Source organism: Panthera pardus, unplaced genomic scaffold, assembly GCF_024362965.1.
Source record: "Panthera pardus isolate Hobbes unplaced genomic scaffold, ASM2436296v1 HiC_scaffold_16, whole genome shotgun sequence".
In the NCBI taxonomy this organism is placed as follows: Eukaryota; Metazoa; Chordata; class Mammalia; order Carnivora; family Felidae; genus Panthera; species Panthera pardus.
Window position 1 is genome coordinate 68,453,059 of NW_026526721.1, and position 27,768 is coordinate 68,480,826.

At 42.9% G+C, this 27,768-nt stretch overlaps 1 protein-coding gene across 2 annotated transcripts in view; it reads right to left on the reverse strand.

Moving 5' to 3' along the window:
• Positions 1-7,001: 7,001 nt before the first annotated feature.
• Positions 7,002-27,768, reverse strand: part of HACD2 (3-hydroxyacyl-CoA dehydratase 2) — a 103,158-nt gene continuing 82,391 nt past the window's right edge. The window contains exons 5-7 of one of the 2 annotated variants that reach the window (XM_019448601.2): positions 17,593-17,714; positions 15,533-15,711; positions 7,002-10,080 (exon numbers count right to left, since the gene is read on the reverse strand). In XM_019448601.2, coding sequence (XP_019304146.1) covers positions 9,998-10,080; positions 15,533-15,711; positions 17,593-17,714 — 384 coding nt within the window. In that variant the 3' untranslated portion in view covers positions 7,002-9,997. Of the gene's footprint in view, positions 10,081-15,532; positions 15,712-17,592; positions 17,715-22,369; positions 22,691-27,768 lie in introns of those variants that run through there. The other variant, XM_019448602.2, reaches the window with a different exon arrangement.

Sequence of the window (27,768 nt, forward strand, 5' to 3'; positions counted from 1 at the left end):
GCTTTTAACTGACTGAGCCATCTAGGTGCCCCTCCTTTTTCTTTTTTTTTTTTTTTAAGTTTATTTATGTATTTTGAGAGAAAGAGAGAGCCTGCATGTGCACAGATGTTCACACGTGAGTGGGGAAGGGGTAAAGAGAGAGGGAGAGAGAGAATCCCAAGCAGGTTCTGCGCTGTCAGTGTAGACCCTGATGTAGGGCTCAATCTCATCAACTGAGATCATGATCTGGACCAAAATCAAGAGTCAGATGCTTAACTGACTGAGCTGCCCCTTGATCTCAGGGTTGTGAGTTCAAGCCCCACACTGGGCGTGGAGCCTACTTAAAAAAACATCATTTGTTTCTAAGTTTCCCGCTAGTGTCCCAAACCCCAGTGGAAAGCGAGGACTGAGACTACAGGGGTACACAGGCTGGGAGGAGTCCCTAGCCTCGTGGAGCTTACCGTCTTGAGAAGGTGAGAGAAGGTGGCAATAAGGACCGCGAGGGGGAAATACAGACCCCGTCACAGTGATTTGGCAAATAAAATATCGCCTGAGACATACTAATAAGAGCTTCACCGTCATCTGAAATTCTAATTTAATTAGGTGAGCTTTCTTCTGGCACCCCGCACTGTGGGAGCATCCAGGAGGGGCACCAGAGCTGTCCTAGGACCTCAGAGCAGGGGCTTCCTGGGGGACCGGCAGGAATTAGCCAGGTAGAGAGGGAATGAGTCTCCCAGGCAGAGGAAATGTGGTGCACAAAGGCCAGGAGGTGGGAGCCAAGGGCACTGAGGGCCTGGTAGGCTTTCATGGAACATGGGGTGCACAGGCTCCCATCGGAGGGAGCTTGAAACCATGGCAGCCAAGCTCCTTCTCTCCAGCTCCTGCTTCAGATGCCAGGGGGGCATGGCTGGATGGGGGTGAACTGGAATCTCTGCCAGGTAGCCCTGGGGCCTAAGCTCCAACCAATGGGGCAACACTCCCTATTTCTCACTGATGCCCAACATATGGGAATGTGGATTCCTGCTGCCTCATCTTCTGATTTCTTGTAGATGGCTTACATGACATCTGTCAATTTTAGTGTTGACAACTGATTCAATTTAAAAAAAACAATAGTGGGGGCACCTGTTGGCTCAGTCGGTTAAGCATCTGAGTCTTGACTTTGGCTCAGGTCGTGATCTCAAGGTCAGAGGATCGAGCCCTACATCAGGCTCCACACTGAGCACGGAGCCTACTTGGGATTTTCTCTCTCTCCCTCCCTCTCTCTCTGCCCCTCCCCCACTCAAGTGCGCACCCGCACTAGTGCATGTTCTCTCTCTCAAAAGAAATATTAAAAAAAAAAAAATTATAAAACAACATGGGCCAACCAGAACATGTCCAAGGGCCAGATCTGCTCCAGGGGCCTTGGGCTGAAGTGAGAAGGAGAGTTTGGGTGGAACCCTCAAGACCATCAGCCCTTAAGGCAATATTCTGCAAAATAAGCCCTGAGTCATCCTTGGGACTTGTGTAAAAATGGACCCCCAACCTCTGTCTCTGCCGATTCAGATTTGGTAGGTCTGAAGGAGCCCAGGAATCTGATCTTGTCAAGCTCCCAGTGTGGTTCTGGATGCACTCAAGCTTGAGAGCCTCTGAGCTGGGGGCAGCAGAGGAGACAGAGCAAGGCTGGCCATGGAAGCAGGAGAAAACCAGAATCGTGGGTTGTCCAGAACAGCGACGGTCTCAAGAATGATGGTGGCTTCCTGGGAATGGTTCCTAGGTCTGTCCTCATTCTCCCCTGGCACATTTGGCTCCTCCCCGAGAAAGAGGAACACTGAGCTTAGTGTTCGATTTGGAGATTCTGCTGAAGCTGAGTTTGCTAGTGAGAATGAAAAGGGTCAGGGGGCAGGAGGGGTTGGTATGCAGGGGTGTGGGTCTCTCCTCCGGCTCCTCAAGCTGTAAGTGGTAAGCAGGGCGGGATCCGCGTTCTCCCTGATGCTTTCCTGTCCTTCCCGGACTTGGCCTCCACCCACCGGAGCCAGCCTCCTGCCAAGTGTGATGGCACACGCACTCAACTTTGAGTGTTTCTTCACTGGAGCTGGTGCGGGCTTTGGTCAGCCTCTCTCCTTGTCACAGTGGGGAGACGGTAGTCTGGGGTGGAGAAAAGTGAGGTGGGCAGAGTGGGAGCTGAGTTGAGCAGGCCTCACAATTTCCTTTAGGCCCAGCTCCTTACTATCTCTTGCTAGTTTTTTTTTTTTTGTTTAACTTTTTAAAAAATGTTTATTTATTTTGAGAGAGAGCACGAGTTGGGGAAGGACACACACACAGAGAGAGAGAGAGAGAGAGAGAGAATACCAAGTAGGTTCTGCATTGTCAGTGCAGAGCCTGATGTGGGTGTGGGGCTCAAACTCAGGGGCCCAGGATATGGTACTGCTGGGTCCCCCAGTCTACTCCCAAACCATACCATCATTTCTAACATGGCACCCCCAACTTCAGCCAAAAGACAAGGACTAACAAATGTACACTGGATTTCATAACAAGGTCACCAGTGGCCACCAACAGAGCTGTGTCATTGGCATGGTAGGAAGCACCAGGCGGTAGTGAGATGGGAAAAGAGTGGGAGGTGGGAAGCAGAGAAGTGCTTGTAGCCAAGCCTTCCAGGGAACAGGAGAGAGGGGAGTAGTGGGGTGCATGGGGGTCCAGGTCAAGATGGGGAGGCAGTTGATGGGAATTTTTGGCAAAGAGCACAGAGAGGGCCAGATGGCCAGAGTCAGGTCCCTGAGTGGGGGGGCGGGGGTGGGGGGGGGGGAGGGGGCAAGGAAGAGATTGGAAACACCCAGAGCACAGAGGAGCCGTTAGCTTTGGTAAGAGGTTAGAGGGCCACCCCTTCCATTCTAACAGGAAGACACGAAAAGCCCTCTGGTACAGGCACATTTATAAATTTGGTGACAGAAAGTTACAGGAGTTGCTGTCTGGTGGCTGTTTTCTCTGTGAAATCGGGGGTGCTATCCTGGGTTGAGTGAGTCAGAGGTTTAAGGAGGATGGAGTTTGAAGGGAATCATGGACAGTGTGCCAGGCAAGCAGTCCCAGGCGTGAGAGGCACAGGCAAGGGTAGCAGCTGGACTGATCCCAGCTTGGGGTTTGGCCATGAGGGTGCAGTGGGAGGGCGGGAGGGCAGGGAGGTTTGTGATGATGGTGAGAACGATGGAGTCTGGCAGGAGGGACTGATGACGAAGGTTGAGGCGTCATGGGCGGGGAAGCTTAGGGAGCAGGGAGAGACCAGGAGCAGAGTAAGAGCTAGAAGCTTCAGCAAAGCCACGGGAGGATGTGGGCAGAAGAGGGCAGGACACAGACCTGGAGGGGCCCTGGTGGGTGTGTGTGGGAGGGGAGGGCCTGAGGGCTAGTCCCAGCTCTGTGTCTCACTGTACAGCTTCTGTTTCCTCTGCACAGTGTTGAGTGCTGGCTTCTCGGGCTGCTCATAAGGGTCTACGTGGTGAGCTGACATGGGAGGATGCAACACAAAACAAAAGGAACTGGAAGGCTTTGTCAGGTAACAGTGCACACAAGGACAAAGCAGCCACCCCCTGGCAACATTCGGGAATGTGGGGGAAGTGTGGAAGACGGTCTCCTGACACCAGGAGTCTCAAGGAGGACACGAGCCTGAGTGAGAGGCTCTGACAGCAGGCACTTGAGTCTGTGTTCAGAAACCGGGGTGTAGGCGCAAGAGTGGTGGCTGGACTGCTCCCAGCTTGGGGTTCCAAGCCCATGTGGCCCTGGTCTTCTCAGGGTTGTTGGTCCCAGCCAGGTCTTCTCTGACACGTGAGTGCACGTCCACTGGCACCTTTGATCTTCACCGGAAAGCAGCAAACGGCAGCCTGTCCAGAGCTGCTGACACCTGGGCTTTCAAACAAGTCATTTAGCCACTTGATGATGGTGGATTATTAAAACAAAAAACGAGGAAGATCTTCCTGGATCCGTGGCTAAGCCCCCATCTCTTGTTTTGTTTTGTTTTTCTCCTGCCCCGTGGATGGGTTAACATTCCTCCACCAGGAAAGCTGCCACCAACCGATTAGTATTGTTCAAGGTGTTCCAGGAGCGTCAGCCCTGAAGATGGTTCGAAGATCAATGCTGAAAATAGCTCCGGAAAATCCTACATTAGCAACCCCCTCTCTTGGAGATTCACAAATTGCATTCACATGCAAAAAGATCTGAAAAGTTTAGTAGGAGAACACACTTTTTGTTTCAACTTTTTAAATCACAGACTCCCACCCTCCCAACACACTCCCCCTCCTGTCATCACTCAGAACTAATATTCCGTGCAATTCCCTTTGACATACGCTAGTTAAAGAAACCACTTGCAGTCGACTATCTCTATGGGCCCCGGCACAATCAACTAGTGTGTTTGTTGCGGATTACACGTACCCTTGGTTATCTATCTGGTATGTCCAAAATTGGTGTCACTTAAACAGCTCTCTCTCGAGGGAGACTTGAAGCCCGTTAAAGAGTGAGAATAACCCACAGCATGAATAGAAGCATTTTGCATCTGTGAGAAAATCCAGTCCAAGAGTCAAGTTAACTCACACCCACAGAGTGTACAGGACATGCTGCAGACAAGCATTCTCGGGGCCAGACGCCGCCTTATAAGGTGGCCTGACATTTTCTCATGGCCCAGGCCACCCTCCAAAAATATCCGGAGACAGAAGCAGAGTGGGAACTGACCTCTCCGAACGTTTCAAAGATGAACAAGCAGGCTCTCCGGCTAAACAGGGGCGCTCACACCTGCCTTACGACCAGCTCCAAAAGCCCCGCACAGTCCGTGCTGGGGAGGGTTCTGCAGTGGGAAGAGAACAAATAGATGGATCCTCAGCACACACATCCAAGCTGGTCTCTTCGTTGGAAAAAGTACCCCTCCAGAATATGCTTTGAGACCTGCCTGTCTTTGCTCTGTACGGACAACAGAGATCCGTGACTAATTTTCATTAGTGCGCCTTTCTGCCCCAACAGCGATGTCCTCTGGTGTCCTCGGGTTGAAGCTTAGTTCCAAACGCCTCACGCCAAGGCCCCGATCGCTTGTGAGGTGCTGCCCCCCAGCGGGGCAGCCCAGCTACAACAGTACGGAAATGGAGTTTGGCCTGCAACCAAGTGCAGTATCTGGACTTGTAGCCACAAAGGTCAAAGACAGATGTAAAAGCGCTGCTGTGGGAGTAATGCTCTGGACCTAGTGAGCAGAAAACGCAATTTCCAAACGACATAAAAAGATCTATGAAATGGCACTAGGTACTTACATACACAGCCTTTCTCATATTTTATTTTTGCTCATCAAGTGATACTTTTAGGGTGAACTGCCTTTTGTGGGAGAAAAAGATTATTTTGGTAGCGAGATCTGCCCCAGTAACACTAAGGACTATCCTTCTAACTTTGAGAACTAAAAAGATTAAATAGTCTCTCACTTTAAAAACAAAGCATTGGTCAAAAACTCATACAGCTCTCTTGTAACTCTGGTTCTCAGCTGCAGGCAGGGGAATGTTAATAGGTATGGCTATTTTTGGTAAGAGTTGCTTAGAACAGTTTCTTCACCACTAAATTGTATGACAATGAGCCAGTCCATTTGTAAGGCTGGGATTTTTTTTTTTTTTTTTTTTTAAATAATATGAGGAATCGCAAAGCTAGTCTCCATTCTTGTTAAAGGGAACAGAACAACACAGCGGTATTTTTGGAACAGTGTGTGTAACAGTAGGTCTCTTAATTATACCAGTGGTAATTCCTCAGGCTAGAGCTTATTATGTTAACATAGTACACATAATTGCCACAAAATAGGACAATGACAAATTAGAAAGCCCTGGTTTCCCATTACCACACTAAGATTGTAAAGGTTGGATTTTCTGGGTAGCCTCTACTATTAACTTTACCATCTGTTCCTTAGTGTTAGTGGAAATAATTCTTTTCATAAATGAAAAGCCTATCTGAAACAGACTAGACTGTACACAAGAGTGATTCTGTAACCACTGTGCTGGTAATGTCTAAGCCGTGACAGCAGGTAGGAAGAAAATGTTCCCTTTGGAACAGAGACCAACAGTGATGGTTAAGTCTGAGAAGGACCTGGCAGACCCAGCAGTGGCCACCTTACTGCTAGAGGCACATAAGAAAAGGTCACTCAGAGATCGCCTTCTAGAAAATACCCATCCCATGGGCACATCAGCACTTTCACTCGGAGGTGAAGAGGTCTGGGGTCTGTAACTAGCAGGCCAGAAGTGGCCAGGTGGGGCGTATCCTGTCAGCATCCCTTCTGCCACTACCTACTGTGAACTCGAGAGTGCATGAAGTGGTTCCTCGGATGGCTCTGCAGTTGGGGACATTTTCATGAGGCAGGTACTTGACCACATCTTGTTTTTCTTTCTTTGTCTTTAATGTTCATCTATTTACTTTGAGAGACAGAGACTGAGCATGAGCCGGGGAGGGAGAGAGAGAAAATCCCAAGCAGGAAGCAGGTTCTGTGCTGTCAGTGCAGAGCCCAATGTGGGGCTCAATCTCACGAACTATGGGATCATGACCCGGGCTGAAATCAAGAGTCAGAGGCTTAACTGACTGAGCCACCCAGGCGCCCCCACATCTTGTTTTAATATAAGATGAACTTTGGTAGGCAACAATATTTCCCCTCTTAACTTATATTAGAAAAGTGAGATTAAAAAAATATTGTAAAAGAACCCCCAAACCCCAAAACACTGTAAGACAAGGATCCTCGATTGTTTACCGATTTTCTTAGACTTCCTGGTCACTTATATGTGGAATCCCTCGTGTCCCTCTGCAACCAGGCTGAGAGGGGTTTGGTAAGCTTGAAGACGGCCTGGCAGGAAGAATGACTTTTTGGAAACCTCTTAATATAATCTGTCTATTTCTCCTGTCAAGTGCAGAACCATTATGAATAGCAGAAATAGATTTTAAACCTCTCAGAGAAAGAACTGGAAGCCGTGACAGAACGGAAACTGTTCCATATTCCTACAACGCCACATTTAGGCCAACTTAATGTGAAAAATCACTAGACTCACTGGTCAGTATTTCAAATCCAGGCAGAGCACACACCAGTTTATTTTGAAATGCAACACAGATCCATATTTTATGAATACAACTTATTACTACGTTAACATTATCAGGTAAAAACAGCTTCCAAATGCATGCATAGAAAGTTAGATATAGTCTTTGAACTCCTTATTTCTAAATATACAAAAAATACATTTAAATTATATAATTTTAGTGAATCAAAGACTTATAAAATTACAATTTTGGTTTCCACAACATAGAAAAAATACAAAAATGACTATATATATGGTTGTATAATTTTTTACCCAAATTTCAAAGGAGCAGTATGTACTGGTTTTGAAGTTTTACAATGTTTTATCTAGAAACTCAGAGTTGAAAATAATTTGCAGGTTGTACCACGTCAACGCCAATCTTTTATTATAAATGAATAACCGAAACAAACGAGTAGAAATGAGGGCACAATCTTCATATGCCTCGTAATTTACCTCTACATCTTCTAAACCCTTCCCGTGGGAAGTCTGCTCCAGAGGAACAGCTTTCATCTGGAAGGACAGTGCTTTTATTCCATGACTAACTCTCCATGGTGCCTTTGATAACGGTCAGTACGTGTTAAGTGAGTGATCCCAACCTGAGCAAACAGAGCACAGCAGGATGCAGATCAGTGTCTACAAAGCACTACTGCATACCCCAAAGAATTCTCTGCTGGAAGGTGGTCCCTGAAGGAGGTAACCTGAGATACCCAATCAGGTGGGCAGCCGGGCAGGTGACGCCTTTGACTGTGTCCTGAAATGAAAACGGGAAGTCTGACAAAATACCCACCGAACACCACCTTCCTCATTCACACGTTGTTAAGGTGTGACAGTTGGTGGGGTTAGATGTTCTCAATTCATAAAAGAACACTGCCACTTCAAAGGAGAAGTTAATTCATGTTGGAGATAAAAGAAACCAGTTACGGAGGGAGGTGATGGCCGCACGCACGCCTCACTTATCTGCCATGAGCCTTTTGAACGCTGATGGACAGAAGTACACACAGGGGTGGAGACCCTTTTTGAGGAGGGAGTTGCGCGCTGTGTTCTTGCTGCCAAAGTTTAATTTGGTGCAATACCACTGTTTGCGACAGACCGTTCTTTGTAAATAGCGACAAATTATAACAGAGAGGCCCGAATAAAACCCCAGTCCAGCGATCCTGGAAAATCTACATTTTTTTTTTTATCCCATCTTCTGGAACTATTCCAGAAAAGACTGAAAAAATCTTACCCAAACTAAGTAATAAGACTAATGTAACTCAAATTGTTTCTGTTTTACAGTAGAAGTACATTTTGGAAAAAGAAAAAGCATGAAAAATAGTCTTTCCTCTATATTTAGTTTATGAAGTACAAGAACAGATTCTAATCTCAACATGCCCAAGTTAAGAGTGCTGACTTAAAGAAGCAGAATTTTAATGTTCAATTCAAAAATAATTTTATTACGCATCTGCCTGCATTAAATTTTAGGCTGCATACTTTCTTCTCATTTTCATCTTAATTGTCAAGCTTTTATGAAAATAACACTTAAAAAATTAGTTTTCCATTATGACATTCTTCTGACATTAGCAACTATATTTTAAATAACTACTCAGTAAGCTAGTAAGCTAGGCTTTTAAAATTTTTTAAATCAACCATTAAAAAAGAAAGGTGGGGGGTGGAAGAAAGAATCCACAAAGAACATTCTGTGTTTAAAATCTAATGCACATCTGAACTTGGGCTTTACATTTTCATCAACCCTTTCTTGAAGAGTCTTAAATGCACAGCTGAGCAATTAAATGGCATGAAGATATGACAGTAATCAGCCCATGTCCACAGGACACTATCTCTTGGCTGCTCCAACACATGGGGATGACACTGCTTTTAGCTCATGGCTGCCCAACGGGAACATATCGCTGCCTCTGGACCTACACTTGGTGGGACTTACACAGGACCATAATTGGGAAAAGTATCCCAACAGAAGAGTTGAATGAAATTTAAAAATAAAATAATAAGGGTGTATAAACCTGTCCCTGAATGTTCTTCGGGATTACATTTCTGAAGTTACACCTTCCATGTGCTTTCAGTAACAGATTCTCTAACTCCTTATGGGACTTGACCGGCTTTGGGTCCACAAACGAGAATAGCTATTGGTAAATACATTACTCAGGGGTGTTCTGAGAATGATACTGTGAAAGGTACTTGTCATTTACTAGCGACTGAGCTTTCCCTTTCTGAGAACTGTCACTGTGTTAAAATATGATTGAGGCTGAGCCCTGGATAAGATAGGTTCTCTACGATGTACACATACTAAGTTCAAGCACGTTTCTTAGTGGCAGGCAGTAATGACTCAACTGAAAACAAACAAAAGGGTTCTAGTTGTTTTCAGATTACAGGTACTACCCCAAAGCTTCACAGACATATACATTGTATAATTAATTCACTAGATATGAGGGGATAGGTCCCAGCCATAATCTCAGAACATTCAAGAGAACAAAGTTTGCCACTTCAAAAATACAGAGTTTCCAGCATGCGGTCAAGCGCTTTGAAAAGGGAATGCTAATAAACACACTGCAGACTGAAACAGAACTCTACTGCAAGCCGGGCATTCAGCTGGTACAACGTCATTACTCAGACTGTAACTCTCAAGTATTTAGTGTTACAGATCTTTATTTATCAGATACAAGAAGGAAACAGGAGGATATAAAATGCCAAATCCCTTTCCAGAGCCATCATAAATATTGGGAACTTCTGGTTGAAAAGCATGCTGAAATGGACTTGCCAGGAGGTTTTATGTAACAGTTTTTGTTCTTTGTTTTTGTTTTTTGTTTTAAATAAAATCCCAGGCCTGTGTGACACTGGATTTTGGTTCTTGTTTTTATTTTTTTAATACTTTAAAAATAGGTCTTACTTATTTTCTATGAAACGTATTGGGAACTCAAAAAGTCTGCAGCATTTTTTGTCATTGAAAAGTTTGTTTTTTAGGGGTGTGCAGAAAGCAGGAACTATTCAAATTTCTTGTGTTCTTCAGTATGAGAAAGGACCTTTCTTCTCTGGTGTATCATGTGGAAGTATAACTGGGGAAAAACTGAAAGAAAAGAGAGTATTGGTTAAAGAGATCACTTAGAATTGCTTAAATCTAAATCACTTAAAATGTAAAGCATGTGGACTTGAGGTCCTCTCTGACTCTCTACTTTCTCATCCCTTCCCCGAGGAAGGGAACAAAGTACGCCTGGGGAAAGGGAAGAAAAATGCAGAGGGACTTACCTTTTCCGGCTTTAGCTGAAGGGAAAGGGTGGTGAGGACCAGAGTGACACAGAGTACCATACTACCATTACCCATCAAGATGCCACAGAGCTGCCAAATAACATTCTACCCCCTCTAATATTATCTTCACACTTATTCTCCGAATTGACATTTAGTGACAGACTTAACCATTCCTGTTTACAGAGGAATTCAGGCCCCAGAGGGGGTAGGTGACTTGTCTGGTTTCACGGCAAATTCTTGGCAATCAGTCTCTGGGCTCCTGACACTCAGCCTAGCCCCTTCTGTCACTGCTGTCACCTGAGGGGATCTCCCAAAAGTACTTCCTGAGAACGGTTGTTCTTTGAATGGGAAGACTGAGGAGGGGGAGGAGGGCTATGACATTTCATCTGAACGTGACGAAGCCAGGTTTGGATGTAGAAAGTCCTGATGAAAAGTAAGCTAGTATCTTAGGGACTGGAGATTCTGTTCTTGGTCACTTCATAGATTACTTTAAAAAGTACTGGTTCTCAAATAAATGGGGTGGCCCCTCCTCCCTTAGGAGTATTCGGAAATTGCGGGGAGGGGAGTGTATATTTGGAGGAGGAAGGTTACTGACATTTAACATACGAAGCAGGAATGCCAAAACCTGCAATGTGTGATAGTCCCCACAACTAAGAGCTGTCCCACCCCAAATGCCTATAGGATTCCTGCTGGGAAATGCCAGCTAAGCCACCTGCCTTCACAAGGTTACTGGGAACTGGGGGTTCAACAACTGTGTAATAACTCCAGTGGGATGGTCTTAAATGTACAATATGCTTCCTCCTCTTCCCTTCTCAACAGCTCCAATCTCTACTTTGTAGACAATAACCTGTATTTCTGGGCGGGGGGTGGGGGGGGGTGGTAATTTCCACTATTCCCCTGACAGTTTCTTCCTTTTTAAATGGGTTCCACGTTGGCCAAATTTCAAACGATCCTCCCGAAGCACTCTAAGACATCAGGGGGTGTGCACACATGGATCTGGGAAACCGCAGAGGAGGCGCCGGTACCGACCAGGACTGCCATCCCCTCCACTCGCTACTTGTAGGCAGGAAGTTATTCGGAGAAAAGACCCAGCTTGTGCACAGAATTCAACAGGGAGAGAACTATTCTGGTACGAAAGCCAGAAAATTTGACAAGCTCTATAATCTAAAAACTGGAAGTAAAGATATAATTAAACCATAAGGAATGCTAATTGCAATCATTTAAAAATGTGGGGCCAGTCATTTTTCTATAGATATACTTTAGTAAAGGGAAACTTTGTGGCAAAGTACACTAAGGACTTTTGCACTGGTTGCAGGGCTGGCTAAAGCTTCCGCACTAGTTCAGAGGGGCTGAGGATGACCTGGAAGCCATTCGTTAGACCCTCGGTGGCAGCAGCAAGCCGGCTGAGTATCCTCCTCCCCATGGGTGAGGGCCAGAGGTCAGAGATGGGAGGGCGGATATGGCCGTCTCATTTCTTTGCAACTTCGGAGGTTTCTCTGTGCCCGAGCAAAGGAATGTGTGTGGAGGTGGCCAGGAGAATGGGGGCCCTAGGGCTGGTGGTTCTCTACAGTTCTAGTAATGATTTCTTGGTGATCAGAACTTGGGTGATGCTGTCTCCATCTGAATTACCCACATGTTTAGGCTGAACCCAACTATAAATGGCCAAAACAATTCCAGACACATGGCTACTATTTTTAACCATGGACTCCAAAGAAGAAACCCCCCAAGACAATCTCGACCTGACAATAGGCTATTTTGCATTCTACCTTCTTCTCTCCCAGTTCAGCACACACGGAATGGGGATGGTTGCTGTGCACTCGAGGGTTGTGGTGGGGGTAGGGGTTCCTCTCGGGAGAGGAACACTGGAGGCTGAGAGCAAACGGAAGTACGCTGCCTGGGAAAAGTGTCTTCTCAGTGTCTCTGAAAATCGGAGGTGTGGTTATGCTTACTGATGACCTGGAGGGTGTCCAACTTCTCAGTGTCCTCACCCTACATTGGTGTTTCTCATTTCTCAGCACCCCCCTTTTTTGTTTTGTAAATCCCAACCCCTACAGCCAACTTTTATCAATGTAGGGGGTTTAGGAAATGTAGACAGGACTTAAACATCTACAAGTCCCACAGATACTATACACGGTGCAGCTGCAGCAAGGTGGGAGAGGGGCACCTTGCAAGGGAGTGAGGGTGCTTCCAAAGCACCCCAAGACAAGAAAATTCCCGGGGTTACAATTTGGGTTATATGTGCAACAATGCAACAAGAGGTCAGGACCATAAAGAAAGGATGTTTTTTATATAATACACACATATTACCAACTTCCCATTAGAGAAGATAAAAAGAAACTGAAGTTGTAGAAAGAACACCAAATTTGGTCAAGGCTGGATGTCAACAGCAACCTCTCTTAACTCTGCATTTTCTTCTTATAAATACAAAGTTTTGGAAAGTTGGAAATGTGCTGTTGGCTGGAATGAACTGTACAAACTGGTCTCAACAACCTAAACAACTAAAAACATCCAGGGCAACTGGCTCAGGCCAAACCCATAATGAGTGCCAGCAGACACAAATGATTTATATCTGAAGATAGGGCCTGGGCGGGGTGTGTGTGTGTGTGTGTGTGTGTGTGTGTGTGTGTGTGTCAGGGATTTGGAGAAAATCTGTTAATCTTTATTTGAAATCAGCCCTTTTTCTTGGTCTATAGGAGTTAAGCCACCTTAAGAAAGAAGTAATATAGACTTCAACCAAGCCAAGTTCTTAGCAAAACGAGGCTGAGAATGGAAGAAGGGGAAGGAACCCAGGTCAAGAAAGCCAACTTCTGTGGAGAACCCCAACCTACTCTTTGTGTTCTCTCTTATCTCTCAGTCTTAAGGCCCATAAGGACAATCCCACGGAACGGGGTTTGTTTTCCCTCGGGAATCACTATCACCTGTGCTTGACCAGGCCCCTTAACTAGATAAAGGGTTCAGTATAGGCAGAGGCAAAAGTCTGGGCACTGGTTGGCCACCAGACCACAAAAAAGACTAGGAGGTACAGAGAGACTCAGGCTGTCCTGGAATGAAGACATTCCTTCTTTGGCAGACTAAGATCTTATAGCATCTCTGAGGTAGGGGCTCCATAATTTGATTTCATGATACTATCCCTGCTCCTCTGCCAGTTATCCAATCTGATACCTATCTCTTATTCATTCAAAACCTTTTGCTGATTTAAAAATTAAAAAAAAATTTTTTTTAATGTTTATTTTTTTTTTTAATTTTTTTTTTTTTTAACGTTTATTTATTTTTGAGACAGAGAGAGACAGAGCATGAATGGGGGAGGGGCAGAGAGAGAGGGAGACACAGAATCGGAAGCAGGCTCCAGGCTCTGAGCCGCCAGCACAGAGCCCGATGCGGGGCTCGAACTCACGGACCGTGAGATCATGACCTGAGCCGAAGTCAGACGCTTAACCGACCAAGCCACCCAGGCGCCCCTTTAATGTTTATTTTTGAAAGAGAGATTGTGTGGGGAGGAGGGGCAGAGAGACAGGGAGACACAAGCAAAGCAGGCTCCAGGCTCTGAGCTGTCAGCACAGAGACAAAACCAGGGCTCGAACTGACGGACTGCAAGATCAAGACCTGAGCCAAAGTCGGATGCTCAACCGACTGAGCCACCCAGGTGCCCCAAAAACTTTTGCTGATTTTAAATAAATCCTGTGGTGCCCACTGGGATAACGTGTGCTACTCTGGGGGTGGCAACACTGCAACTAGGAACCGTGGCTCTAGATATTGGAAAATGGGGGGCACCTGGCTGGCTCAGTCGGTGGGGCGTGTGGCTCTTGATTTTGGGATTGTGAGTTCGAGCCCTTCGTTGGGTGTGGAGGTTACTTAGCCTGGAGCCTGCTTCAGATTCTGTGTCTCCCTCTCTCTCTGCTCCTATTTTGCTCATGCTCTCTCTCTCTCTCTCTTTTAAAAACAAACATTAAAAAATATAAATGAAATAAAAAATATTTAGAGACTGGAAAATGAAACTCGAAGGGAACGAAACTAGAAAGATGAACAACCATAAGCTAATTTAGACTCTTCTCTATTTATCTTTTTTGTTTGAAAATCAACTACCTTTTTAATTTGAAGAGAAAGGGCCTTTGGCCACCACGGTTCCAGTACCAAAGAGGAGGACTTGATAATTAATAAAGAGTGGAAAATGAATCATGAAGCAGAATTACAGTCCAAGAATTTCTCCAAGATAAACGTTCACATGAAATCTGGATGTAGTTTTTGTTTTTTTGTTTTTTTTCTCACAACGCATGAAATGCAATTTTCCACAGAGGGACACAAACATGTCGCTTACGATTGTTAGGATGATTCATTCAGTTCACGCTGTGGGCTGAAGAAAAATCCAACCTTCCTGTCTGAATTTAACCTGAGGTTTAGGGGAGAATATAGCATCTTACAGACTAAAATAAAACTCACAGTCACAATGGCTATAAAAATAGCTAAATGAGAAGACACATTAACTTTACATATCCTCGCCTAGAACAAAATCTTTTTGGATATGTGAAAATCAATCATAGGATTTCAAGTGAATATCAGAATTTGAGCAAAGGACTAAACAACTCTTCCTCAGCAAACAGGATTCACTTCACAGAAGCCTCAAACATGGCCATTTCTCTTTGTTACCGAATATGCTGATAGGCACATCTGATTACCTGTATTTCAACCTTTAGCAGGATTATTAAAATAACTGGAAATCATCCTGAAGAGAACATATGTCCTGTTCAGATGATTTTAGTGATTATTTCCAAACAAGAAAATAAGAAATATAGAAAAAAATATATTTTTATTTTGCTATTTGTTTCTAGTTAACTATCGGTTCCTTAAAAATGAAGTAACTATTTTGATAAAATAAAAATGCAAAAATCTCTTTACAATGTTTTCCAAATACCTTAACAAGCAGTTCTCAAGAGACAGAAAAACTAACTGTAAGTCTTTAATGGCCTTTTTTGTTTTCTACTCAGCACGTTCCCTCAATAGGTAGTTAACCTTTCTCGGTATTCACTGTTCCAAACCTACACACTGAGAAGGGCTGCATTTTGGCAGCTATCTTGAGAACGGTTCATCTTTATTCAATTACTACCAGAGAAAATTCCCTCTAACAGTCAGCATTCAATAAAAACCAAAGCGTTCCCAATAAATCAGATTTACATTTATTTGGATATGGTATAAAAACATCCAAAGGCATTTAACTCTAGTTATTGTAGAGCCAGTTTTAAAAACATAAATAAATATATGTATAACTGTTTACTTACTTGGAATGTAGGAGATCATTATCAGAATTAGGAATGCATAATAGTCAAAGGAGAAATTGTACTTGTTAGGTAAACTGATGGAGTACAGGCCCGCCTGTCTGACAAAGGGCAAAGCAGCATATATTGTGAGCAGCTCTCCTGACACTCCCATTGGGTACAGCACAATGAAGAGTGTATACCTGAAACAAAACAGAATATTCATGACTGAGGCTCGAAGCCAGCACTAGTAGGATACATTCCCACCCTTCTAATCCGTACAGGTTTTCCAGGAAGCTACTGTTTCTACTTTTTCCTGTTTGCCCACTATTTAAATTCATGCTTTACAAGCCAGTCTTTGGAAAGGGCCTATAGCAGGTATGTCTCTGAATGTTCTAAAATAAAACATAATAAATGTGTTCAGTCAGCTTACAATTTGTTCAGTTTGGCCCAATAAACAACATTCAATACAACTCCCTAAAATAACAAGGATGATGCCAATCATTGGTGAAGTAGAGGCACTGAGTCATGGTTCATATAAGGATCCTGCCCTGTGGGGTAGAAGTGGAGCTGGGGGCTTTGTAGGGAGTTGGTGGGGGAGACGTTAGAGCATGTAGCTAGAATCCCTACAATGTATACCAGACTGGTCTGTGGACTGAAAAACATAGCGCATCCAGTGTGCTTTTAGTGCTGCTATTAGCCAAATGTCTGTACATGTTATTGTGAAAAATGAAATATATGCTAATTTCAAAAACCTTAAAAGTTCCTAACAGCTTTTGGTCACTATGCAATTTTTCAAAACCAAAACAAAACAAACAACCCAACCCTACAGTTACTATTACAGAGGAGAATCCACACAATTTTTTTCACTTTAAAAAGGAATTATGTTTCAAAAAGAATTCAGAGAGAAGTTCATCCTGTGGAACTAACTGGAAATCATTTGGAGGTGTTAGTATTGCTAAGGAAACCATCAGCTCAAATTTTAAAGAGGCTTTGGTGTTTGTAGCTGACAGCGAGCACTCTGGGTTCCAAACTTCCAGGTGCAGAAGTTGTGCTGAGGAATCTGCGACAAAGAACGGAAGCCGTGTTCACCGTGTTCCCCGCTGCCAGCTTCAGCCATGCTAAAGAGGTCAGTGGAAAAGGAAGATTCTTCCATAGGCCATGGACAACCATGGACAAGAAAATCATTCTCCACTGATAAGTTCAGGGCTGGGCAGCCAACTCTCCCTGTAACAGACCAGACAGCTTCCATGATGCTTGCCTGGTTAGTTACTAATTGCTATCTTTTTCCATTCTTCCCTTTTCCTAATAAAATTGTGTACTGGGGGGAAAAAGGAAGTTTGCATACTTGAAACGTTGGAAACAACTGATTGATGTCTGTAATTTAACCATCAAACTCATAAATTGTCTAGGAAGCACCATTTTCCTTCTATGAAATGAGCAGTTGGGTCCCAAGGACAGTTTTGATCCTTTTGCTTTGTCACTCTCCCCACAGTCTTCTCCAACTCAGAACATTGCTCACAACCATCTCCTGAATTAGTTCAGATAAATGGATGAACTGTCAGCCCTTTACCCAATTCATAACAAATACTGCTGGCAAAAATTATCAAAGCAAAATAAAATTGCTAACATTCTAAAACCACATGTATCGTTTGTTATGAATTAAAAATTGAGTCATAGCCTCTTGGCAAAACTGAGACTAGGAGAATTGGACTTGGTCCAAAAAACATAAGGGCAGGAGCTCATCAGTAAAATTTGGTATGAAAAAAAAAGAGATGTTACATCAAATCTCTACCGAATAATTTAAATGAAAATAATTGATTCAATAAAAATAAATATATACAACTTAAAACAGTATTTCTAATAATCAAAGTTAAGGAGCATCCCTTATCCTGATGAAATCCGAAGACCAGTCTCGTATCACCAATCCCAACACCTGTCTCATACAATTAAAAAAAACTCTGAAGTATAGTTGACATCGTATATATATTTATTTTTAGGAGCTTGGAGACAATATTTAGCAAAAAAGGACAAATACAGTGATGGATCACTTCAAAAGTTAATCTTTATCCCATGTACTTTACCTGGCCCATTTGATGAGGTAAGGCAGATGGTTTAATAGACTGAAAGTATAAAAGGAGTAACGGATAATTTCTGTGATTGTCCAGGCAATAACAAACAGGAGGACACTGTCTTCACTCTGTACCTGAAGGAAAAGGAACAAAAGCAAAAGCAAACACATTAAACATTTTAACAAAGAAGCTGCACCAGTGTGCAGCACCAGCCACGCCCCCTCCCCCACCCCCGCCCTCTTGCCGAGCTAGGGGACTGAACAACTGGACACAGCCCTGGTCTGTATCCTTGGGGGCCACAGCACAGCACAGGAAGAGCCTACCTACCATATATAGGAACACGTGCCTATCACAACAGCTGTGTAGAGCCGAGTGATTAAGGGCCAGTGAGAAGAACTCAGCTTACTGATGAGTAGGAGGGGCAGAAACAGGAATCCCACGAGTTATAGCCCACAGGAAAAAACAAACACAGATGAGTGTTTTGTCTGCTGGCCTGCTGCGGAGAATGTGAACTGATGTTAGTGGGAGTCAAGACTAGTTAGATAAGAAGGTAGCAGGGCAAACTGGTGGCAAGCTTGGGGTCTGTCCGTTAACAAGAATTTTAATTTGATCTGCATGACAGCTAAGAATCTGAGGAAACTTCAAAGGAGGGGAACAAAGTGCCTGAAATACAACTGAAGATGAGGCTAATTCACTGGGTAGGATGAATTCAAGTGAAGGAAGAAGAGCCAGAGACTGTCTGAAAGGCATAGCCCATTTATTCTCTCCCATTGGTGATTTCTTCCCCTGAAGAAGCCTGGTTTAACTTAAAAATTATAGAAACTTCCATGCTGACCACAGGAGGCTCTGGAATTTCCAGCCTCTTCTGGATTATTTTCATGATGAAAATAACGATAAACTTGAACACAGCACCCCCCCCCCCCAGGTGGTTTTTAGGTTTTAGATGCCTTGGACTGCAAATCTCACGTGGAATGTATTTCTACCACACTGGCATTTGCTTTCAGTGCCTCCGCCATCCCCCCAGCCACATTTATAATGATCCTGGTCCAGGCTGGAAGACCAGTAACAAGAAACTACCTTGTACCCAATTCACTCATGGTTTCTTGAATCTAATACAGGCAGTCAGAGAGCTGGATGTGATGAAGAAATTCCACTGAGTAAACAGGACAGATTTGGACAAGATGGATGTTCTCTGCCTTATTCCTAACACCTAATACAACAAAGGTATGGCATTCTAACCTTAACTTTTCTTCCTTGCATTTGCAATGTGAATACTTTTTCGCACTTATATTCTTCCTCAGAGAGGGTACATGGAGCGATCCACCTACGCAATAAAATAACTAGTCATTTACATACCTATTAGCTAAATTGCTCTGACAAAGAATTTCATAAATGCATAGTTACTAATCCCTAAAAATAATAAGAATTTTGCACTGTCAAGAGCAAGAGTACTTTTTGTTTTCCTGGTGCTCTTGTATTAGCCCGAGTAAAACCTAAATACCTCTGAAGCTTTTACATTTCATTTTTCAGTCTGTCCCCAAATCCTTGCTTAAAATCCACCTATACTAAAACATAATTTCAGAGCATTTTGCTTTTTGATGTATTTTGTAATCTTCCTCATCTGAAGATCTGTTTTACAGCTATGGGATGAAGGCTTGCCTAAAGATCTCTGGGTTGCAATAGGGAGCCCTTCCAATATTTTGCATTCTAATCATCTTGAAAGCAGGGAACGTGTTTTATTCATCTTCTGATTCCTAAAAGCACTTTGTGCTTTTTGCTAAGTGGAGCAAACAAATTCAATTCTAATCAGGTCACTCCAAGATTAAGTTCCTGCTTTGGATACCTGATATTAGTTTCTGTATAGTCTTAAGTGGCCTTCCAAAAGACAGGTAACAAACAACCCCCCTTGCACTCTGGTCCAGCCTCGGGGTTACTGGACTCATTCTCTCCAGGCCCAAGTTAGATTTGAACCAAAAGAACGGTAACAAGCTCACACTCAGGCTGGATGTGAAAGCAGGTGCTCCCAGAACCCAGCTGTGAAGACCATGTTATACAAATGGTACCTTCAGATTAACAGGAAGGTACTTGGGTAAAGTCAGTGATCCAAGCTTATCTGATTTGTAAACAATTATCCAATGACACAAAACAGGGACAGAATGTAATGAGTTGAAGCTAGTAAGATCAATGAGACTCAAACGGCTATTTGTATACCTGTGTTCACAGGAGCGTGATTCACAATAGCTTAAAGGTAGAAACAGCCCAAATGTCCATCAAGAGTTGAATGGTATATACATACAGTGGAATATTAGTCAGCCTTAAAAAGGGAGTTCTGACCCATGCTACAATGTGGATGAACCTTGAACACAATTTGCTAAGTGAAATAAGCCAGTCACAAAAAGACAAGTACTATATCCCACTCATCTGGTACCCAGAGAAGTCAAATTCAGACAGGAAGTAGGAATAGAAGGCTGCCAGGGGTGAGGGGTGGGAGGAAATAGGAAATAAATGTTTAATGAATACAGAGTTTTGGTTGGGAAAGATGAACAATGTTTTGGAGACGGACGGTGGTGATGATTGTACAACGACAGGAATGTACTTACTGCACCTGAACCATACACTTAAAAATGGTTAACATGGACAATTTTGTTATGTTTTACCACAATAAAAAACCCAGTAAGATAAAATTTAACCAGGCTAACTATTCAGCAGCAACAGAATGACTCCACCACAGAATGGAGAAGACTCAGCTTATGAATCTGGGAGATGAGCAGTTTTTAGTGAACTACAAACTTCATATGTGCCAACAGGGTGCAGGTGGTTGTTCAAACGACCAATCAGCCAAGCAACCAACCAGTATTTGGCCACATTAATAGTCTCATCCCAGTGATTCCATTCTAAATAGATTAGATCCCACCCAGAGGTCTGAGTAGGTTATGAGAACCCCTGAACAAGCAAAGCTTACTTTGGAAAAGGAGAAGGTTAACTACTTCAGAATATGTAAATGAATATTGTGTGCAACTGGCATATGGACACAAGACTAATGGCAAAGTTAACAGGGAGTAAAAATGCCTAGTTAAAATAAGAAGTGTGTACCAAACCAGTTGACTAATGAAATAGGCCGCCCCATGAAGCCGTGTGCTTCCCGACTCTGGACATAGTCAAACTGAGACTGCTCAGGAGAAAGTCCTGAGCAGGGTGGAAGGCTGACTTAGAAGCAGCCAATGAAAGCTTCCAGCTGCTGTTCTTTGTAGAGAGGGGTGGGGTGTGCATATAACCTGTACATGGGAAAGGCACAAGACTCTGGCTAACCCCAACCTCTTTGCATAAATGGAAATTTTTTTAACTGGAAAAGAAATGGGTAGAGTCTTTTAAGAGTACTTAAAAATAAGTTTCCTTTATCAAAGAAGATGAGGGAGGAGAGAATAATTTAAAGACCTCCCTTCATTGCTGACTACTGAGGGCATACCACGGGAATAGTTCTCTGGCTCTTTATCCCTGACTCTAAGGTCTTCAGGGCTCCGCTTCTCCTCTCAGGTGGCTTTCTCGGGCCCTGACACAGGTCTGCACACAAGGCATGTGCGGGGTCAGTGCCCCTTAACTCAAATGATACCATCTATTTTCTTTCTTTCTGGTTTGTTTGTTTTTGTTTTTGTTTTTAAAGCAGGAGTTGGGAACACTTTTCTAACACATGGGGAGCCTTTCTATCAAAGGCCAATGACTCAGAGAAAAAGATCACTTAAGGTAAAAAAAAAAAAAAAAAAAAAAAAAAAGCCAGTTTAGCTTTGGAGGGGTTTTTGGAAGGGCTAAGGCCTACAATTATAAAAAGTTCAACTTAGCTACTCTTTGAATTAGGAACTAGAAACACATGATTTTATTCATTATCACGAATAAGAGGTTTAATATGCCTACACAAAGATGTGCTGGCTATCGTCACACAGCATTACCCAGAACAGCTGAAAGTAAAAACAACCCAAATGTCCAGCAACTGGCAAATGGATAAACAAAATGTGATATAATCCATACAATGGACTACTATTTGGCCACACAAAGAAATATCGATACATGCTACAATATAGATAAACCTCAAAAACATGCTGCTGAGTGAAGGACGCCAAATGCAAACTATTTCATTTATATGAAACGTCCAGAAAAGGCAAATCTAGAGACAGAACGTAGATTACTGGGGCGCCTGGTGGCTCAATTGCTTAAGCATCTGACTTCAGCTCAGGTCATGATCTCACGGTTCATGAGTTTGAGCCCTGTGTCAGGCTCTGTGGTGACAGCTCAGAGCCTGGAGCCTGCTTCAGATCCTCTGTCTCCCCCTCTCTCTGCTCTTACCCCATTGGTGCTCTCACTCTCTCTCAAAAATGAAACATTAAAAAAAAAAGAAAGAACGAAAGTAGATTACTTGTTGCCATGGGCTGGGAGTGGGTTAGGAATGAACTTTAAAGGGCATGAAGGATCACAGTGAGGTGATGGAAATGCTCTAAAACTGGATTATGATGACGGTTACACAACTTGGTAAATTTACTAAACAGCACTGAACTGTACACCTAAAATGGGTGAATTTGATCGTAGGTAAATTATACCTCCATAAAACTGTCTTTTAAAAAAGAATATGACATTTAAGTTTTTTTTTCTTTAAAGTAATCTCTATGCCCAGCATGGGGCTGAAAGTCATGACCCCAGAGATCAAGAGTCGCACACACTACCAACTGAGCCACCAGGCACCCTGATGTTTACTTTAAATTATATTATTGCCTTTTAAGAGAAAAGTAAGTATGGGGGGGGGGGGAGAAGAAGGGAGATAAAGGAGGTTTATCAAGGTTTACAAAGGAAAAGCAGGGGACAAAGGGTTGGTTGCCAAAAATGTCCGAAAGCCATGTTTCAAAGTTGCACGTTTGCAATCGTGGCACAAATGGGAGTGGGAGTGGGGCGGCTCTGCCAGTCTGGAAGCCTTCCTCTGCCCAGTGCAGTCAGTGAGCTGCGTACCGGACCCTCCGTGCTGCAGACGGCAGGTTTCCGTCCCCTGCTCTATGGCGAGGGTGTAGGCGCTTGGGTGTGGGAGGCTTGTGTAATTTAGCCAAGGGAGTTTACATAGAAATTCAAGCTGGAGAAACAAATGGGTGCAAGAGAAAAACCTTTACACACAAATAGCATCATATGTTTGACTTTAAAAGGCTCAGGGAGTATCAGTACATGAAAAGCTGTCATTTTTATTACATTCAAAGGAAAACAGATGGTGCCACATAAGAAAATCACTATTGTAGAAACCCTATTCTTCTTAGCATTTCGGAACCTGCTGCTTCCCGCTCTGGTTATTTTAAAGAAATCCCAAGATCATGCTTTATGATAAGTGTTCTTTCTTCTCCTTAATACCCCCTTCATTTGTGAAGAGAGGAGATTTTGGTAAAATCTAGAAGGCAAGGACTTGAGTCTCTTGGCAGAGCTCTGAAGAGTATGTTTGTCTTAGTCTGCTGGGGCTGCTGTAATAAAATACCACAGACTGGTGGCTTAAACGACAGAAATATGTTTTCTCACAGTTCTAGAGGCTGAGATCAAGGTGCTGGCATATTTGGTTTCTGGTAAGGGGTCTCTTCCCGGTTTGCAGCTAGCACCTTATCATCACGTTTTCATGTGGCAGGGAGGGAAAGGGAGAGCCTTCTAGGGTCTCTTCTTATAAGGGCACCAACCTCCTCATGAGGATCCCACCCTCATGACCTCATCTAAACCTAAGTACTTCTTATATGCCCTCCAAATACCACAATACTGGGGGTTAGGGCTTCAACACACACATTTGGGGAGAACACAATTCACTCCACAGCAATGTTCCTGACCAGGTGTTGGCAAGCTTTTTCTGTAAATGGCTAAATAACAAATATTTAGGCTTTGCCTCCAAATACTTTAGGCTTTGTCATGTATTCATCTTTGTTGTTTCTCACACCCTTTAAAAATGTAAAAACCATTATAAATTGCAGGCTAGATTTGGCCCACAGGTCAATCCCCATTCTAGGTTCATATGACCCCTCCCTCCAAATTTTCCCTTCATATGACCTGTGTACAGATATCATTCTTCAGTCTTCCTTTGACAGACTGTGTGTGTGTGTGTGTGTGTGTGTGTGTGTGTGTGTTCAGGGAGGGGATCAATTGTTTGTGTGTGGTAAAATATACATAACATAAAATTTACAAATTTAACCATTTTAAAGTATATAATTCAGGGGCATTTATTCACAACACTCACCATGTTGTGCTACCATCACCACTATCCATCTCAAAAACTTTTCATCACCCTAAAAAAACTATGTACCCAGTAAGTAATAACCCCGTATACCCCTCTAGTCCCTGGTAAGCACAATTCTACTTTCTGTCTGTAAGATTTTGCTTATTCTAGGTACCTCACTTAAGGGGATTCATACAATATATGTCCTTCTGTGTCTGGCTTATTTAATTTAGCAGAATGCTTGCACAGTTCCTCTATGTTGTAGAATGTACCAGAATTTCTTTCCTTTTAAAGGGTGAATAATCCATTGTTTGTATACATTATATTTTGCTTGTTAATTCAACCGTTGATGGACATTTGCGTTGTTTCCACTTTTTGGCTACTGTGAATAACGTTGCTATGAAAATGGGTATACAAGTATCTGAGTACCTTGTTTTTAATTCTCTTGTGCACATATCTAGGAGTGGAACTGTTGGATCATATGGTAATTCTATATTTAACTTTTTGAGGAACTGCTAAACCAATGGCTGCACCATTGTATACTCCCACCACCAGTGCACAAGGGCTCCAATTCTTCACATCTTCATCAACACTTGTAATTTTCTTTCCTTTTTTTTTTGATAGTGGCCATCCTAGTGAGTATGAAGTAGCATCTCATTGTGGTTTTGACACACAGTCTCTAATGATTATTGATGTTAAGCATGTGGTTATTGGGTCATTTGTATATCTTCTTTTAAGTAATGTCTAGTCAAGTCCTTTGACCATTTTTAATTGTTTTAGTAATCCCTTTTTAATAATTACAGCGAGTAAATACAATTGTACTCAATAGTTACTGAACTCTTACTATATACAAAGTATGTTTTTATATATATTACCTCATTAAATCTCCATTTTGCAGATGAGGCAAGTGAGCCTTACAGAAATTGAACCCAGGTATGTGCCCCTAAACTCTGAACAGTTCTCTGTCTGTCTCTCAAACGTGTGCACGCACACACCCACCCACCCACACCTGTTGTTATGGGAAGAACACCTCTCTTACGAAATCAAGAAAACTTCAAAGGAATCCATATACAAGAGCCTAGAGAACAGATAAGGAATATCAAGAAAGCTATGACTTTTCAAAAAATGTGGCCCACTTCTCAAAAGGAGATAATGGGCGGACTGAACGGAATAGGCTCACTGAAAAGGATTGGATAAAGTATGAAAAATTCTAGGTCACTGCTGTCCAGAGATATCTTGAATATACCCATGAAATGAATTTAATCATGAATCAATTGACTTGAGATAGAAACCAACATAAGAATTTGAAACAAACCCTAATGAATTCCCTACAGTTAGTGTGAAACTTCTTCCCTGAGCCTTGCTTTTTGCTAATTATCTTCAATGCTTTTTTGTTTTAGCCTTGTTTTACTTCCTGAGTTTAACTTACTGCCAACACCCCTAAAAATCTATCTCAAAAACTTGTTTCTCTTTTCTATCTCTGCTCTGCAGAAATAAAAATGCAAAATATTATTTGAATTCAAGATGAAAACAAACTTATAAAGATAAAAAAGAAAATGAGAAAAAAAGAACAGAACACCTTTTGGGATAAGCCTCTAGTTTTCCAGAGAAGTGATCTTCCCAATCATTTCAAGTTTGTGTCTGGGTAGACATTAAGATTCACCTAAATGTCTCTTTCCTTTCCCCTCATGGAGGAGTCAGCATGGGGGATAAAAGCTCGATGTGGTGAGGGGTAGGGAGCCACATGGACATGGAAGGCCAGTGGGTCTGGAGGCCAATGACAAGGACAGAAGAGGGAAGGTTGGGGGGGCTGCAGACAGGTGTGAGCCAGAGGCCTAGCAACTGAGGATAGGGAGGGGAGGGAGACACAAGAGGTGATGGGTAGAAGAGATGGCCAGTGTGGTTTGGAAATCAGTTACATGGAGTAAAGAGTAAGCTCAGCAAAGAAATCAATATGTTAAAAAAGGGTGGGGGGGCTTCATATTGTTTGAGAAGTATTTACAAACAGGGAGGGAGGATGCCAGAGAGAAAACTAAGGTGTTGGATTGTAATTGAAGGAATCTGTATGAACTCATAATCAATCACAGATACATATACACACACCCACACAGAGCTATATACTTTAGATGTATGTACAGTATGCATGTCTGTGTGTGTGTGCGCGCGCGCGTGTATGCGTGCGTGTATATCTCCTAGCTTCCTCCACTGAAAGGACCTAGAAGCATTAACACACCAGTAGCATGAAGCATCTCAGCTACCCAGATCTTGGGTCCTTAAATACCATCTCCCACTAAAAGGAACCAGAGCTCCTTGGCAAAATGGCTGATTCCAAGGCTGGGCCAGGGGAAGTACAAGATAAGTCTGGAAATCTTTTTTGTCAGAAAGTAAGAAAATGCTCAACAAATGAAGAGATAAATCAAAAGGACAAGGAGAAAGGGCTCCCACTGGCCAAATCAGACAATTTTAACATCAAAGTAAGTAACAGATTACAATCCACTGAAATGCACAGGAATTCATGAGTCCAAACTAATGATATAAGTGAAATAAATGAATAAATTGAATAAATAAATGGGAGAAAGGGAAAGCTATTCCTTACAGTAGGAAGCCACCTAATACATGTAAAAGGGGTGACAGAAATAGAGGATCATCATCTAGTAACCACCACAGAGTGGCTGATACAGGCAGGAGTCATTCCCACAAAATACACATCAATAAAAAGGGGAAGACGTTACCTGAAGGTGGGAAAAGACCAACAGGAGCATGTGACTGGAGTCAACACCACTGGAGCAGGATGGGTAGTCATGGCACACTGCCACCTCAGGTGATGCCCTGAGAAGATCACAGCACCATTTCTCTAGTATTCTTGCCAAGAATGTATGACTTGAACTGGTTATGAGGGAACACGGGATGGATGTGGGTGAAGGGTCACTCTACAGAAGTTAAGGCCTGTACTCTTTAAAACTGTCAAGGACATGAGAAACAGAGCAAGACTAAGAAGCTCTCTCAGACTGATGTGTCTTAAGAGACCTGACATGTATGTGCCATGTATGTGGCAGGAATACCGTAACAACCACTCCTTTCCCCAGGTATCCTAGTGTTTAGCGCAATACCCAGAGCACAGAAATACTTAGTAAATATTTGCCATTCCAGAAAAGAAAAGAAAAAAAAAAAAAAACAGAGCAAAACCCAACAGTGTTTGGGCAGCTAGTGAAATCCAAATGGGGCTTGTAGAGGAGGTGGTAGTGTTCGATCATTATTGGCTTCTTGATTGTAAGGTTGTAGGAAGCCATCACCTCCACTGCAGGTGATGTAGGAGAATGTCTGAAACATGAACTTGAGTGTCGAGGGGTGACAGGACAGAAAGTGCAGCTTGCTTCAAGGTTCAGAAAAGGACAGATGATAATGGGTATATAAAGACAGAAGAAAAGGTGATGGAACAAATGTAGTAAATGCCAACAGGTGGGGAATCTGAATGGAGGGAATCAAGAGCTTTTGTACTTTTCTGGGGCCATAATTAGAAGCAAATACAACTATCATTTAGTTTCTAGATATACTGTTCCTGATAGGAAGCCTCTGAATCAGCTGGAAGAGGCAGGCTGTATAACCACAAAAAGATACAAGAACATTTACAACACAGCACATAAATAAGAGCACACTAAAAGAGGGTAAGTTGCAAAGGAGTAATAGACTTAATGCTACCTCTCAATTTGTATTGTTTCAGATGGCAAATACCCTGAAGGTCCACAAACTTGTTTTGAAGAGGTTAGCTTTAATTATAAGGCAAAATCTAATTTTTAATAAATGCTTTAGAGTAGGATAATAATGATGATTAAGATAATGATAACTCCCATTTGCAGGGCTAATTACTCCTTAAGTATGATAAAAGTAATTATGTGTAAATTTTCAACAGCTAACTGTGAAACTATTCAAGTATAAAAAACATTCATTTCTATGTGAAAAATCAATTA